The sequence below is a fragment of the Eretmochelys imbricata genome, chromosome 12 (assembly GCF_965152235.1).
Source record: "Eretmochelys imbricata isolate rEreImb1 chromosome 12, rEreImb1.hap1, whole genome shotgun sequence".
Lineage (NCBI taxonomy): Eukaryota > Metazoa > Chordata > Testudines > Cheloniidae > Eretmochelys > Eretmochelys imbricata.
The window spans coordinates 16,608,365-16,624,525 of NC_135583.1; the positions used below are offsets into that span (position 1 = coordinate 16,608,365).

Here is a 16,161-nt window from a genome sequence, read left to right on the forward strand (position 1 = left end):
ACTTTCTGGTGCTTGGTTTATCTCTAGAAGAGAACGAAAATTAAAAGTTCTGAAGCCAGTTGGGCTGATGTGATTTAGAAACTGGCATTTCTAACTCTTACTAATGTTTTTTTGAACATGACCCATTTTCCTAGTCTAGTTAGATCCTATCACGTTTTAATTAACATGCGTCCACCCTCAAGTCGATGATTGACAAATGAATGGGTTTTGAAATGTGTTAAACCCTGTATGTCCTAACTGTTAAAACATGTTTGTTAACCCATTGTTAAATATGATCTATTGTCCTAGGCTAGATAAGGCCTTAAAGTAGTTCTGCCAGGATATGGTGCAGATTTTTTTTGTGGTTGGATGTTGCTGTTGCAATTGTCAAACTGTTTGATTTAAGGATTAAATAAAGGACTTCACCTCGAGTAGCTTCAAGTTTTCTGCCTTTCAAGCTCAAAAAGGATATTTTCTCATACATTCATACACAAGTCCTTGGAATAAAACCCTACATATTCAGGGCTTGGGAGTTTCCCATTGGTCCCCACAACACATCCCATTACAGGCAATGAGTTACAATTATTAAAAGATTTAATCTTTTCAAAAACAATTCATAGACTGAATGAAATGTTTTAATCTGGTTTTCATTCTCCACTGAAAGTGAAGCCGAGAATATAATTTGATGTAAGAAATTCACTTTCAGATCATTTCATATACTTCTAGTTATGCTTTTGCATTTTTAAACTCTTTGTTATAGAGAATACTGGGAGGGAAAAACAGTCAACGTGTAATAGTTGGGGGTATTGTCCAGCAAAGTCACTTAAGTAGATTGAAGCAGAAAGTTGACTGACTGTGCAATTAGACTCATGTTCTGAAGCAAATCTCATAAGTTTGACAACTGGTATGGTTTTCCAGAAGATAGTTGTAGCAAAAAAGCTGGAAAGAGATAGTAGCAAACACTGACTGCTTTCCAAAGGCAAAAATGCAGTTATGCCAGCTTGATTTGCAAAAATTGATTCAGCTTTATGTATTGTTGTACGCAGTAACTTTTATAACCTTATAGTATGTAACTATTACCCAACTTTATATAAAACCACATGATGGACTCCTAAAACATGGCTTCATAGCATAAATTGACACAAGACTTGTCAATTACTTTTTTAAATAAATAATTCCACAGTGAACAGTTGAAACTCTGCAGGTGAGCATTTTCAAACTTAATTTTTACAAGTAGTAGTAACTTACCATAAGCAGAATAGTTCCTGAGTGCAGAAGATGGGCACCAAGCAGAGGTGTAGTCTGTTCTGTATGCATAACAACTTTTGAAGAACTGAGCCTGCTAGCTGATGATTAAATATACAATATGGTTCTCGTCTCTTCCCATGATGTTTAGAACTTTAAAATTTGATCATTAGGACATATAGAAAAGGAATTAGAGGAGTTCTAGATGCTTTGACAACTTACCGGTTCTAGTTTTATTCGTCCCTCTGTCTGTGTGGTTCAATTCATGGTACTAAGGTGAACCTGGCTTTACAGAGAGAAAGTACAAAAAGCCAATGATTTAAACTAAACTTGCTCTTCTGTGAACTATGGCACAAGCAAAACACACTGTGTATTTTGCCACTTGTATGCAGTCATTCCAAACACAATTTTTATACAACAAGATCTAATGCAGCATTAAGTCAGACAGTTAAAATAAAAGCCAGGAAATGCAGAAGGGAAGGCTCCTGTAACAATGTTAACTTAGGCCATGTTTGAAATAGTACAGATGTGCAACTGTTGCTTTGCAAATGGGCAGTTGAATGTATTTAATATATGTCATAACATGCAGGAAGTGCATTCTCGTTTTGTAACTTTGAGCCCTAATGTTGCATTGATGTAACTATTAATGAATTTAAATTCTACTTTTCTAAAGAAAAAGATTGTCCTTTCCTTATAATATTTAAATAGTCACAGTTAAGCACAAACCTCTGAGATGAATGGGAGGGGAGGATTCTTGCCTTTGCTGTTGGTGAATGGCTGGAAACAGTTTTTTGCAGGGTTTAACTAGCCATTATCGCAGCTTTATATTATGACAACTGTGTCTTTAGAATAGGAAAATATAGGACTAGATCACTGTCACTTCCATTTCCATAATCAGGATAATGGATCTGATTGTGGTGCATCCCCAGATCTAGTGAAGCTCTTCTGGGGGTATTCAGCTCTGCAGACAGGAAAGACTCTGAGACTGCTGTTCATTCTGGCATTGTGCCCTAGAACCAATGATATTAGCAGAGTCAGGAATTGACCCCACTGATAGGTTCACCTTCTCTTGATAAAAGGTTGAGGTGGAAATTGAGTGGCATGTCTTTTGTTCCTTGTGCTTTTTTTTCTTCTTCTTTCCAACCTAGGAGACAATCTGGCCCTCAAGTTCTGTAACAAAGTGAAAACTTGCAAAATGAACCATGTCCTTGCCCCCTCCTTACTGTAAAGGTCTCTGTAGAGTCGGCCCACAATTTTCTTTTGTTTTTACTGGTAAGGGAGTAAAGTTTTTCATTTTTGGGAGCAGGAGGTTTTTGCTCAATTTTCATTAAAAGTTTAGTGTACCCTTAGCAGCAGCCCATCTGATTAGCCTAGGAGAATGAGTCTTTCCTGAGGTGAATAAAAGGGTAGGGTATTATTATTATGCTAATTAAATACTTAGTTATTTACCCATCTAATCCTCCTTGATCCCTGTGAAGTTTTAGCAAGTGCTCATGCTGAATGTTCTCACCAAGCAGAAGGGCTGATTTGGCAGGAAGGAAGTGTGGTAACAAAATGCTGCCCACAGTCCCAGAGTGAGCTGAAAGCCTTTTTAAATAAAATAAAAAAATTGGTCTAGTTAACTATGTTCCCATTTTTAAAGTATTAGGTTTTAGAGTTTCACACCATTGAAAGGAATGGGGAGTTCATGGCTCTGAGATATTAACAAATTGATCAACATTTGAAAAATTGTTGGCTGCCCTTATAACTGAAGATAATTTTTGGCTGCAAATTAGTCAGTTTCATACTCATGGACACTGGGCAGTGAACCTCTGCCCAGAAGTACTATTTATTTAGTTTTAATTTTTTCTTTAACCCCAGAGACATTATCTTAAGACCACTTACAGGATTCAGTCACTTTTGCTTTAGACTTAAAGAAAAATATGATTAGAACATGTGTTTCAGTCTCTAACTTAGAAAGGAATTTTCCACACAAAACCCCCCAAAACAAAAAACTTTCATGCATGCAAAGAAAATTTGAAAATATTGGTTCAAAAAGGAAACATTTGCAAAAAGGATAATGGAAGGCATTTTGCAATATTTACTGAAGTGATTCTCATTATAGTAATTACACTAGCCTGCTCCAAACAACTTAATAGAAGGAAAACCCCTTACTGCTAATTTCTTGTACAAGACAAATAAGGAATGTTCTCTCCGTTAAAAACTGCTGTGTAGTTTTTGTTACCAATGAAAACCCATAACACTGTTTTGTCTCCCTCCATTTATGAATATCCCACTGTAAGGTTCTGGTTTTGCTTTGTACTTTAAAATAGGAACTCATTTTAAATGTCATACTAAATACTTTCTCATAATTTCAGCCAATGGTGGATGCAGAAGGTCAGCATGGGAGAAGCGATGCAACAAAAGATGTGGAGGTGATATTTTCTATCTTTTTCCAAGCAGCTACTCCAAAAGGCATTTTTAACCCCTAACCCCTGTTCCCTCTAAGCTGTGCGTGTGAACCTAAACCCTGCGTGCACAAAAATTTGCTCAGAAGAAATTTTTTGCGCACACAGCCTGTCAAAAATTAGAGGGAACATTGCTCCTAACTGCAAAATAAAGCTGGAGAAATGCTGGAGAAATGTGTGCAGTTATATAAACAGATGTTGTGTACCACCATTCAAAACTGCATGCTTTTTTTGTAACTGTTTTGTATTCCAAGTTGTGAGGATAAAGTCCAAAAGGTAAATCTCACATCAGAATGTAGATCTGATTGGTTTTGATATCAATCTGTGTGACAGAAAAACCTGAAGCATTTATTCTTAAGTAAAATCTTCCACGTTTACAATGCACAGAATGAGACATGTACAAGTTTATATTTGTTACTGTGTGTCATTCAGAACTTTGATTACAGGAGTCAATATTTTCCGGTACCTGCAACATACTACAGTAATTTTGTACAACGTGTGTCATTTAAGATACAGATTTTAAACCTCCAGTGACCCAAATTGCTTAGGGCCTGGTTATCTCAAATTGCCTGTCGTCTTGCGTTACTGAACCAATTAACTCAACACCCAATGTTCAGTTGGGAGGGGGCTGGAGCCAGTATTTTCAGCGAATGGACTGTACTTTGGAATTTCATCATCTGTTGGTGCTCCAGAGCCCAAATTGTTTGATCTTCAGCTTATTTGCTTAATGGCTTTTAGGGGGGAATGCGGGTTGTGGGAGAGTCCTGGTTTGGGATGGGTTCAGGAGGAGTTTATATTTGGAGGCTGGTCATAATTAGTGTTTGTTACATTACTTTTATGTGTGTGCCCAGAGCTCTGGATACTTGCAACTCTGAAAATACATAAATGGGATGGAATAGTTAACTATAAAACAGTAAAAGATTGTTGTTGCTTTTGAAGTGAAGAACAAATGGGGTAAATCTAAATTAGTCAGTCCCCCAATATCTGACAGTTTTCTAATTTACACACTGCAAAAGCGGTGGCATGCATCAGCGTTTGCGTTGCACTCCCAGTCAGTACCCAGCCCAAGCCGGGAAAGCTACTGATACAACCAGCAGACCAAATTAGGTGATGAATCCTGGTCAGATGCCAACTGAGGCACTTGTGCATACACGAAGACGACTGCAAAAGCATTTTTTAAAACCTTCATTTAAACACTTATTTGCAGATTATAGAAACAGATGCGGCCAACAAGTTGGACTCTAGTAATGATAGGCTTACAGCACTGAAAGCAGTAACAAATTTTGGAATTCATGTAGAGGAATTTGACTCTGAAGGTGAGTAATCTATTGCAATTAGGAATGCAAGTGCTATTTTTGGGCACATTGTATTTTGTATTATCCTGTAATTGGTTTGCTGTAGCATGTGAATGAGTGTGTGTGTGTGTGTGTCTCTCTCTCTCTCTCTCTCTCTATATATATATATATATATATATATATAAAATCTCCTCCTTTCACTGACACGGGCTTTTCTATCAATCAGAGGCTGAAATCTTCCAGAAGAAACTTGATGAAACCACAAAGTTACTCAGAGAGCTCCAAGATGCTCAAAATGAACGACTGAGTACAAAACCACCTCCCAATATGATTTGTCTTTTGGGTCCATCTTACAAAGAAATGCATCTGGGTGAGTATAACATTTAATTGATGTTTAGAAAACAATTAGGTCAGTTGGAATTTGTATAAAGTTATTACAGGTTAAGAACTTCCTAGTAAATTTGTACATTGGGTGAAGGTTGTTAAGAGTGACTTTTTGGTTAAACTGTTATCTTTAGTGTGAAACTGGAGGTGAATTTGTTGAGTGTTGTGTTAAAATAGGACAGTCAGAACAACTGGAGGCCCCACTTGTCAATTCTGGCCAAGGAGCACATGAATCAGGTGGCTTCTGTTTGATTTTCTTTCTGAATAACTGTCTCAGACAGTGGCATTCCAGCTCCTTCAGCTGAGATAGTAATTGATATGCAGTGCACCACCTTGGATTGTTGGATGTTAACAAGTTATGATAGAACTCTAACTTTTAGTTGCTTATGGTGACTATTAAAGACTTGTACATCTGAGGATTGAGTTATTTTAGTATGAAATTCTCAGTGTGCTATAAGCACAAAATAGAGGGCCTGGGTACTAATCTAAACTCTGATATTGCCTTAAAGCAAGCTTTCTCTCTGCTTCATTTCCCTATTTGGAAATTACTAATCTGTAAAAGTAACTCCCTTCTTGAGTGATTGTGTGCGATGTATCTAAACAGTTGTACAATGTGAAGCATTCTGTTTGTCAGCTAAGGTCAAGTAAATATTTGAGAATTATAGCTTAATTCTAAAACGTCATGTCAGTTTGAGAGGCTTTTAGCTTTTGTGCATTCTCCTACTGCATTTCCTCTTCCATTAGCCACATACATCTTACCAATTCCATGCAAGTCTAAAGTAGACCAAATCCTCCCTTTCCTGAGGGGGAAAAAATAGCTGATGTGATGTACTTTACAGCTGTGGGATCTGAGAACTACTGCATTTAAAGTGAAAAGGGGCAATAGCCATGGCCTCTTGTTCACATGCAGGATTGAGAACCAAAGGCAAAATACTCAAACCCAAAGATCAGTGCCCTGAGCGCCACATGGTCATTCGTCATTGGTTTTCCACCAGCTGTTTACATTGTGACCCTTATGATATGGAGCAAGTTAATGATGCTTGCAGCAGCATTACCGTGTGCTTTAAATCTGTCTAGCTTCTGTTGCTTCTCAAAGGGGTCTTAGTAAGGAGCTGTTTCATCTCCTCCTCCTTTCTCCAGCTCACCCCACTCTCTGCTGGTAAGTAACAGTTTTGGAATGTGCAAGGAAAATGCTGCATTTTCTCTCCCTCTGGTTCCTAGTGCCTTTACTGTGTGATTAATGCCCATCTGCTCCCCTGCAATGCCAAGTGCAACACAGGAGAAGCAAAGAGCCACTAGATTTAACTGTCTGAGTGACAGTAAGATGTCTCTGCTATTATAGGAGCTTATTTAGTTTTTATATAACTACAAATTCACCAAAGCTAAATATTATTTACAGCTGTGCTGAAAGTCAGACTTCAACTCTTCTGGGCAATTTGTAAAAACACAAATTAATTTACAGTATTCTAACTTTCTAGCGGAGAGAGTGACCAATAATTTAAAAGAACTTGCGCAACAAGTGACTCCAGGCGACATTGTAAGCACGTATGGAATACGAAAAGCAATGGGAATTTCAGTTCCTGTACCTGACACTGAAGCCAGCTTTGTCGATTTAACAGATGGTGAGTATAGAGTGTATTTAGCATTGCAGTAGAGCAAAACTACATCTGCAAGTCATTGTAGTATTGTTGGTAGCAACTGCAGAAGTTAAGGTGGAGTCCCAACTGCTGGTCTCTCTCCCTTTTTTAAATACTTTTTGGGTGGAAATTTGACATGGTTATTCTCAGCCCAAAGGTAACTTTGTTGTTTAGAGAAGTGTGTAGAATTGGTACAACCACTTAAATTAGTAGAGTAAAAAAAAGTTTTCCCTGTCTGTGTATGTTGCAATTTTTGCATTTGCACATCTGACTGAAGATGAAAACACATGTAGAAAAAAATGCATTGACTCTCTTAAGCATTTTTAATATTAATTTGGCATCTATGCATTAGAATTTTTCCTTTTTTAAGCTTTCCATTTAAGGGTGCTCAGTTATGAAGCTGCCACATATTGAAAATAGTGAAAAGAACGGGAATTAAGGATTTAAGCCTCAGTAATGTCATTTTATGTTTGGCAAGTCAGTCATGAAATGACTAAGTTTTCTACTGCAATGTTTGTATTTATACTATTTTGCATTTGTTTGCCTTAAATACATCCCTTTTTATGGCCTAGGCTATACAAGGTAACATGGATATTGACACTGCAACAGAAACTGACTCTTTTGAATTAGCAGATGTTTCAACATGTACACTGCATTAAATGCTAGCTTTTCAATTTCATTTAGTACTTTTAGTTCAGTCTTGTTTAAAAAACAGTGAATAACGTAAAGTATTATAGCGTACAATACCGTACACGCCATCCCTCTCGTTCGTAACAGGTTTTAGTTAAGCTGTGCTACTGACAGAGTAAAACCATTTCTTGATAGTTTTTATTCTGAAGCAAACTTTTCAGGCAGTTTTGCATATTTCTTAAATGAAAAACTGACATCAATTAATCATACTTCTGAGATCAGTACATTTATAAAAGATATTTATGGTGATGTACACTGCAAGAGTAATGCCCTATCTGGTTAATTAACAGGAATAGAGCAAGAAATATGTCCTAGTATAATTACTAGCTCCTTAATACAAGTGGATTCACTGCATAAATTGATTCATGCTGACATAGGAAATTGACTTCAGGAGTAGTAAGGGAATTAGATTGTATATATACTACTTTAAGGGAAGTTGAATGGGATAACTGGACTGACCAATCTGTGTGGAATAACTTTTTTTTTCAGATGGTCAAGAATCTAAAAAGGCTGCCATGTTCAGTGGAAATGAATCTGGTCCAATTGGAATTTGAAACTTCAGTTGTTTTAAGTTATATATTTGTATTTGGTCCTATTAAAGAACTAGATTTAAATTTTGTTCAGGATGTATTCACTGAACATCTGTACATTGTGAGTTAGAGGAAATATTTTGTCTATTAAATTTTGGAACTTGTTAAACTAAATCAAAGGTCATGATGGTTTCATGTTAGAGGTCAGTTACTTCTAATGCATACACATCTAATCGTGAATTTGGATGGACTAACTCAAGGGATATGTCAGGCCCAACATAATTGTGCTACATAATCTGTCTGTACCACTATTTATCCAGCAGTATTCCAAAGCCATTTACTAACTTTCAGATCTGGCGCACTTGAATGCATGCAGACTTTCTTTTAAATAAGTATATAGCCTTTATGGGTGCAAAGGAAAAACAGCTTTCTAAATAGAAACCGATAAAATTTGATAAATTAGTGGAAGATGCTATATTGAGGCTGTATAAATGTAGCCTAGGCTTCTTTCATGACCTTGCTCTGTTTATCACTTTCAACCAACTAGAGTTTTTATAATGTTGCTGCTAATTATTGCAGGACAATTGGTTAAGAATGCCTAGCCAAGATGCATTACTCTTCTGAGTAAGGTAATTAAACAGTGACATTAACAAATCTCTTGCCTAAAGGTTCCATAAACCTTTAAGAGGGCTTGACCACTTGAAGTTTCAAACTCCCCGACTGTGGACCCAGCTCAGATAGTCACCTAGGAAATACCTGCTAATTAAGCTGGAGAGCTTTAACTCAGTTGGAATAGCTGAGCTGGTGTAGGAGAAAGACAAGAAAAGTACTGTTTTAATGGCTGCCATTCTCTACTGATCCTTAGTCTACTTTGCTTCTATCTTTGGTGACTAAGTTGAGGATGAGTGAGACCTGCAAGCCCCCCAGCATCACTTTGATTAAGCATGTCCCATTTCCTTTCCCAAGGTAGGTTTGCACTGTCACCACATATCATGGGCCTACTCCTCACAGCCACCAGATTTTTCCCAAGCCCCTTTCTTCCATAGCTTCTCTTGAATGTAACCAAGCTCGTTTCTCTTATTTCCACTATCCACTCCCCTTTACTTTGGGAATACAATTTGTCCTCTCAGATTCCCAGCAGCCCCTACCATGTTGACAAGGAAATGCTTGAACTGCACCTAATCAGCAATTATGCAGTTAGTGGAGATGGGCTGCATATGATCTAAGTGACTTGGTAGATGGTTGAAGTTAAGTGGTTGTGTGAATTTACTTTGACAGCTCTACCAGAAATGCTGTATGGCTAGACATGCAGTTAATACATGTTCTATTGCACTATGAAAATACTCTAAATTAGGAGATGATAGAGGCATCAGCCCATTCTGGATAAATTAGAGAAATTACTCTCCAGTTCTCAAAAGATCAACCATGATTACATATTTTCAAGTGAAGATTTCTATCTTGAACTCTGTGCATTTAAGAGAAGAGTCTAGTTGTAATTAGGCTTAAGTTGCATAACAGGTTAATGAAATATGGAAGGAAGAAATGAAGGCTTATGTACAAATCTGCTTTAGATGTTATATTCTAAATAATTACAAAGCAAGTTTCAGAAAAGTCTTTATTTTAAAGTAAAAAAAAGTTTTGTTCTTTCTGTGCAGTAGATAACTTACTCCATCATTAAAAGTTACAGTATACAATCAACTGTAAATTAGATAAATTGACATTTTGTATTTAAAGACTTGACTGTTTGTTTTTAAAGTCCTAATAGGTAAGTTTCACAGTTCTGGTAAAAGCATTCTGTATTGCTAAGGCTCCATTTAAGACTTTAGCCAAAGAAATGACCCTTCATGCACGCAATCTAATCATTTAAAAAAGTATTTAAGTCGCTCAAGGTGTCGCACGCCTCCCCCGCCAATATTCATGGCCTTACACTCACTTTTCAATGTTTCTGTGGGTGAGTCTTTCATATAACAAGGTGAACTGAGGATACAAAGTGCTGTTAAATACTCTACAAAATTTCAAAGAGTTTAAACTGATAATGTCCCTTTAAGATCATATAGCAAATACAACTGGTAGCAGAAAGACAACCCTACTTCATCCAGCCCAAGAGCTACAAGCTACTGAAAAATACTTTACACCACTTCCATAATTGAGACCAAGCAGCATATTAGCTTTAATGGCAATACAAAGCAGTTCAGAATGTTGTTAGATATGGTTTAGTTCCACAATCCTAATTACATCTAAATCTCTAGCACTATTGTGGACAGTGCCATAATTTCAGAACTGGCTCTGTCCATAAGCAAACTTCATGATTCAAAATACTGAGGCAGTATGGTCTGTCAAACTGAAGTACTGTAGCAAAGGCCACTGAATGAAGCATTCAAGCTTCTTATAAAAACAAAATAAATTAACATCTCAAAACTCATGCTTGTTAAATGTCTACTATCACAAACAATATAAAAGCGATAGGGAACTGAAAACTATTTGACAGAAATATACAAAAGGATACTAAATTACACTGACCTTTTTTTATTAGCACAAAGTTTAAGTATTAAATATATTATGAATCTGTTGACAGAAAGGAAACAGCCAACCTCAAACTAAAGTTGTCTAATATACTATTTTTTGTAGGAGACTGCAGCAAAAGCAGTTTTGACCAACCACCCTCAGTAAGGCTTTAAAAATTAAGTTTTTAATCCACAGTAGGACATTACTCAGATTTGTTCCTGTCATGAAGCACAGGCACTTTCCAAGAAATTACACAGTAATTAGAAAACAGCAGTGGTGCAGGCAACAACGATTGTTAGAGACAATTTGGAGTCATATGCCCTCATACTAAAATTGAAATATTAGCAAATGCTGCTTTGTGTGTGGTGTAAAATTATCTGAACATAGCACTTTATACTGAACAAAATAAATACTTGAATTTATTTTAACCACTTCACTTTCTAGTCACAATATATACAGGGAATGGAGGAAAAAAAGCCTTTCCTGATAAATGTTTATACTTGAACACCAGGTGATATCCTTCTGAGACACTATCTTCCTCATAACCAAAATTTTGTAGTAGTATGTCTTGACATGATTATGTATGGTAGAAAGTTGTTAGTTAAAATTTAAAGCTAATTACACTCACCTGAATAAACTTTAAAGGAAAAATTTGAACATTGATAACATTGACAAACTTCTGAAAATATCAGACATGTCAAATGTTTAGAAACATGCACAGCTCTGAGAACACAGGCATAGGTGATTAGTTCGGAAGGGTTGTCAAAGGGGGAAGTGCCACCTACGTTCAAGTTTGCCTCAGGTCACAAATTCGGGGGGTGGGGTGAGAATTGGTCTTGTATTTGCCTTTATCACAGAAACACTACACAATTTGAGTGGCTGTTTCTTGTCAAGAGAAGGTCTGAGCAGGAGAATAGCTGGCAGGCCAGAATTAAGGTGCATTGAAAGATCTGTTAAGGGAAGTTTGCACATCAGCCGTTGGTATCCTGCCTGACTGGCCAATGCAGTTTATACTTCACCTTCATAAGCACCAGATCCTGACTAATATATTAAATGCAAATGTTGTTAATGACAAGAAGAAAGTTGGGATAGCAATTCTGTATGCCTCAGAAACAAGTCAGCAGTTTGAGGGACTGGCCTCATCCAGGCAATGGAAACCAAATGAGAGAACCGCAAGTACTCCTTTTCTTTTTGCGAATACAGACTAACACGGCTGCTACCCAGAAACGAGTCATCGCAAAACACAGTATAAATATACACAGTCAAAGGGCATGATTGCAGTGAATGCAATACTCACATTTACTGTCTCACTGCTACATGCACATCCCTAAATGGGCTTTCACTCTCTGGAAATAGTCTGGATTTCTTCAAAGTCAAAAGACTAATTCTGAAGGTCAAAGTGGCTTACTTCCAGTACATACTAAAACAGTTGTTTTCATCTCATCTAAGAAATGAAATATGGTTTGTCCCTTGGTATAGTGAAAAGCAGGGTAAAGAGAACAACATGGGTTGTATCCATAATAGCAGTATTTTGAACCAACTTCAGACAAAAATCATTTCCTGTACAACTGCTGATCAAGAAAGGCTTTACATAATGTAGGGGGAGGCATGAGTTTGTGGAAAAGTCATCAAGGGACAGGGGAATGTGAATTATTGCACAGTTACTCTTTCCAAAAGGAGCTAGAGTATAATCACCATATATTAAACTGTAGTTTGCTTGTGTCTCTCTCCCCCCGCCCCTTATTCAGCAGTCTTTTGTCATGAAAACAGCTTTGCACTGAAGACCATGCATATATCAATGTTCCAAATGTACTGTCACTTTTTCTTAAGGTCTCTGACAAGTGCAACACTGCTAGCAGATCTAACAGAGAATGAGGCAGTGGAATCGTAAGCATAGGATTGGAAGAGACCTCAAGAGGTCATCAAGTCTAATCCCCTGCACTCAAGGCAGGACCACATAATAACTAGACCATTCCTGACAGGTGTTTGTCTAACCTGTTCTTAACCTCCAATGACGGAGATTCCACAACCTTCCTAGGCAATTTATTCCAATGTTTCGCTACCCTGACAGTCAGGAAGTTTTTCCTAATGTCTGTTCTAACTGGGAAATTAGTTCAGCAGTGCATCTGCATGTGCTATTAAGACCTTTAATCTCCCTGAATGTAGGAAAGGAAATACTAGGAAATGCTGCAAGACAGTTCCAGAAAAATCCTGAAATTATCCCAGAAACAGGCAGTCCACAATTGCTTCTAGGCATTTTCAGACTTCTTTTAAAGTCACTCTCCTACCTTGAGATGCAGAGGGACCATTAGTAGTACACATACATTTGGAATAATCTCCTTTACATAAGGAAGGAAATTTTAAGACTTCACAGAAGGGAAGTGGTGGCTCAAAATACATTTTGACAAACCTCGTTACAGACTCAGTTCAGTCCAATACCTTGGGATTTGGCTGTATCTGTACACACAAAGTAAGTCCTTAGTTCTCCCTTTCCTTTGACATTAATGAGTCCCCTACATTCACATGAATATCCCAGTTCCTGTAATATTTTGCTCGTCTCTTCTGTAACCTGAGTGAAACAGAAATAGTGAAATTCTTGTAAAACACCACGGAAATTAACTTTGAGCATTAATCAATAAAAATGTAAAAGTAGTTTTCTACAAACATCTGAATGCCCGTCTTTGTACCTGGATTTTTCCAAGTTCACCAGTACTCTCCATCCTGCTAGCGACATTGACAGTGTTGCCCCAGATATCATACTGGGGTTTACGAGCACCAATCACACCTGCTATTACAGGCCCATGGTTTATCCCTACAGAAATAAAAGTACATGCCTTTAGAGTTAATATAATTTTGCACTTCAGTAACTCCTTCCAGCAGAGGACAACTTTAGTGATTTATAACCAGCAATGAATATAGCCTCACTGCACCCTTTGGGGATAAGGAAGCACAGAGAGGAAGTGACTTGCCCAGGGTAACGGGAAGTTTGTGGCAGAGTTGGCATGTCGTCCAGATCTCCTATCTCACCGACCTGTGCTTTAAGCAAAAGTCCACCCTTCCTGCACTTCATGTAGAACATTAACAGTCTAACAACAATCTTAGAATTGCCATGTAACGAGCCAACAGCAGCACACTATCCAGCTCTCTCATCACCCCCATATCCAACCAGCAAGCATACCATACTCTCCCTCTCCTCCCTGTTTGCAGCTGCAGCATTATTTCCCCTTTTCCCACACCCAGCACCAGAAACATCCCTGAATATTGCAGGAATATCAGGATGATGAGACTACGGCCACAGTCCAAGGTTAGATGTGGAACCTCACGGCTTGGCGCATTTAAAAGCTAGACCAGACAGTGTTCTGTCTCTTAGTATTTATATTATGCTTATTACCATAATATTCATAATGTTCAGTGTCAAGAATAATTCAGCACTGCCTGGTGGCTTGACCATCTAATAATCCTTTTGCAGCTCTAGTTTTTGCAAAGCTTGTAGCATTCACATCCTGTATGAAACTGAACTTACCAACCCGTAGGCGGAAATTGTTAAAGGAATGTCTGTTGATGCCATCTAGTTTACTCATCAAGGCAATTCCATACTCCACCATGATCCCAATTTGAGCATGCTGTCTCTCCTGGTCCTAGGTAATTTATAATGGATATTAATGCCTTAATATGCAAGACCATGTCAAGCTCTCAGTGTAATGAATGGCAACTGTCCGTCTCAAAGAACAATGATGTAAGCACCAAAGCAGTTCAGTTATTGTGTGTTGTTCTACTGCAGCATGAGTGGTCACTGTAATGCTGCTTTCTGATGAAGTCCAGTACTATCAATTAATTACATATCCATTTATAAAGACTGGAGGCCAAATCCATGTCAAGCCCCAGGTGAAATAAGATACCATGGCACAATCACAGCTCAGTTCAGATGTACATGCACAATAATTAAAATGATTATTAAAGTAAATTGGGTCTGGCTGGCAAAAGGAGAGCCTGCTCTGCTTAGTATTCATAAACCTGGCTCTTTACATCTCTTTCCAGACTTTAGTGCAGATTTAAAATTAAGTGCCCTGTACGTACAGCACATGTATTCTCACTCCTCACACCAAAACCTCCTGGTGATAGGCCTGAACCAAAAGCCTGGTTTTAAACACCTCTTAGCTAGAGAGTGTTTGAAATTTAGATCTGATTTTTGCTACCTGAGTTTGTTATATCATGTTCTCTACATAGATAACAATTATATTAGTCAATTTGCGATCAAATCCTGAATCCAAATCAGACATGGCTGAGGTTGTTAGTTCTTTGGTATCAATAGCCCCTCGATACTCCCACCATTCAAGCTATTCTGTTGCGTCCCCAGGAATGTTCAAGTGCAAAGATTCTTGAGAATTTAAAGAAAAACTATGTTTGTTTTGGATTTAATATCTGCTGTCTAGGACCAGAACCACAGATAAATGAAAGTTAGTCAAAATAACAAGTTTCCCAGTGCTTTGAATCACAGACTAATGTAGAAGCAGTTGTAAACAAGAAAACAGCAAATTGATTTTAAAGGAAATAAGCTGAAACCAGCTTCACTGGTCTGGCATTAAGGGCTGTAATTCCATCACATATGACATCTTGGTGACATTTTAAATCACAGTATTTGTTCTCGACACCAGAACCCAAATATTGGAATTATAGCCTTAATTTTGGAACATTTTAGAAATATTATTTATAATGTGATACAAAATACAGCCTCAGAATATATTTCCCATCCTCCTCTTCCATACCTGAGATTATGACTGCTGATAACTTTCATCTTCCTTTCCATCTCACTACACTCTGTCCCCTACATAGATATGGACAATTAGAATTCTAAATGTGTTTATATTTCCAAAGGGTATCATACCTGGTTGTTCTCTTGGCCTGGTACAACACTAAGGCCTGCTGCTGCCATGTAAGTGCTTCCAATTGTTTTGATTTTTTCAACACCACTAAATTTAGGTTTTAACAATAGCTGTTTGGAAGAAAGAAACTAAATTATAATTTGAGACCTTAATGCCTTATATCCCCATGTGTTCTCACCAGCGATCTTGTGTTCCCTACCACATTCATAAGATTTATCTCCGGATACACTATGTCACTATTGCAGAAAACATACTTTTTAAATAACAAAGCGTGGAAGATTTCTTTTACTGCTGTTTCCCTCCACCCATCCCCTTTTTTGGGCACACATTATAGAAATGTAGTAAATCCTGCAAACCAGTAATAAAATCTGTGACAGATCGGTATTTGCATCATGAGGAAAAACACTGTCTTGTTTATACTGTACTATTAAAGGGTTAGATGGTCTAACTACATGAGTACATCAGATGCAAATGATTAGAATTTCACTCTCCAAGACTAAGGCTGAACTGAGAATCCTGGTTCATCTTACTAAATTTTTTTCACTTTTCATGGTTCCTACATTGAA

The 16,161-nt window shown here is 37.5% G+C and overlaps 2 protein-coding genes across 4 annotated transcripts in view; one reads left to right on the forward strand and one right to left on the reverse strand.

Moving 5' to 3' along the window:
- The window catches only part of BRD7 (bromodomain containing 7), a 28,845-nt gene extending 20,459 nt beyond the window's left edge, over positions 1-8,386 (forward strand). Inside the window, exons 13-17 of the mRNA XM_077831523.1 lie at positions 3,582-3,638; positions 4,879-4,987; positions 5,193-5,336; positions 6,829-6,972; positions 8,167-8,386. Of these exons, the coding sequence (XP_077687649.1) occupies positions 3,582-3,638; positions 4,879-4,987; positions 5,193-5,336; positions 6,829-6,972; positions 8,167-8,231 (519 nt within the window). The 3' untranslated portion in view covers positions 8,232-8,386. The remainder of the gene's footprint in view (positions 1-3,581; positions 3,639-4,878; positions 4,988-5,192; positions 5,337-6,828; positions 6,973-8,166) is intronic.
- Positions 8,387-10,003: 1,617 nt separating this feature from the next.
- Positions 10,004-16,161, reverse strand: part of ADCY7 (adenylate cyclase 7) — a 119,718-nt gene continuing 113,560 nt past the window's right edge. For all 3 annotated transcript variants that reach the window (XM_077831520.1, XM_077831519.1, XM_077831521.1), the window contains 4 exons: positions 15,598-15,705; positions 14,236-14,350; positions 13,400-13,524; positions 10,004-13,281 (listed from right to left, as the gene is read on the reverse strand). In XM_077831520.1, the coding sequence (XP_077687646.1) occupies positions 13,135-13,281; positions 13,400-13,524; positions 14,236-14,350; positions 15,598-15,705 (495 nt within the window). In that variant the 3' untranslated portion in view covers positions 10,004-13,134. The remainder of the gene's footprint in view (positions 13,282-13,399; positions 13,525-14,235; positions 14,351-15,597; positions 15,706-16,161) is intronic.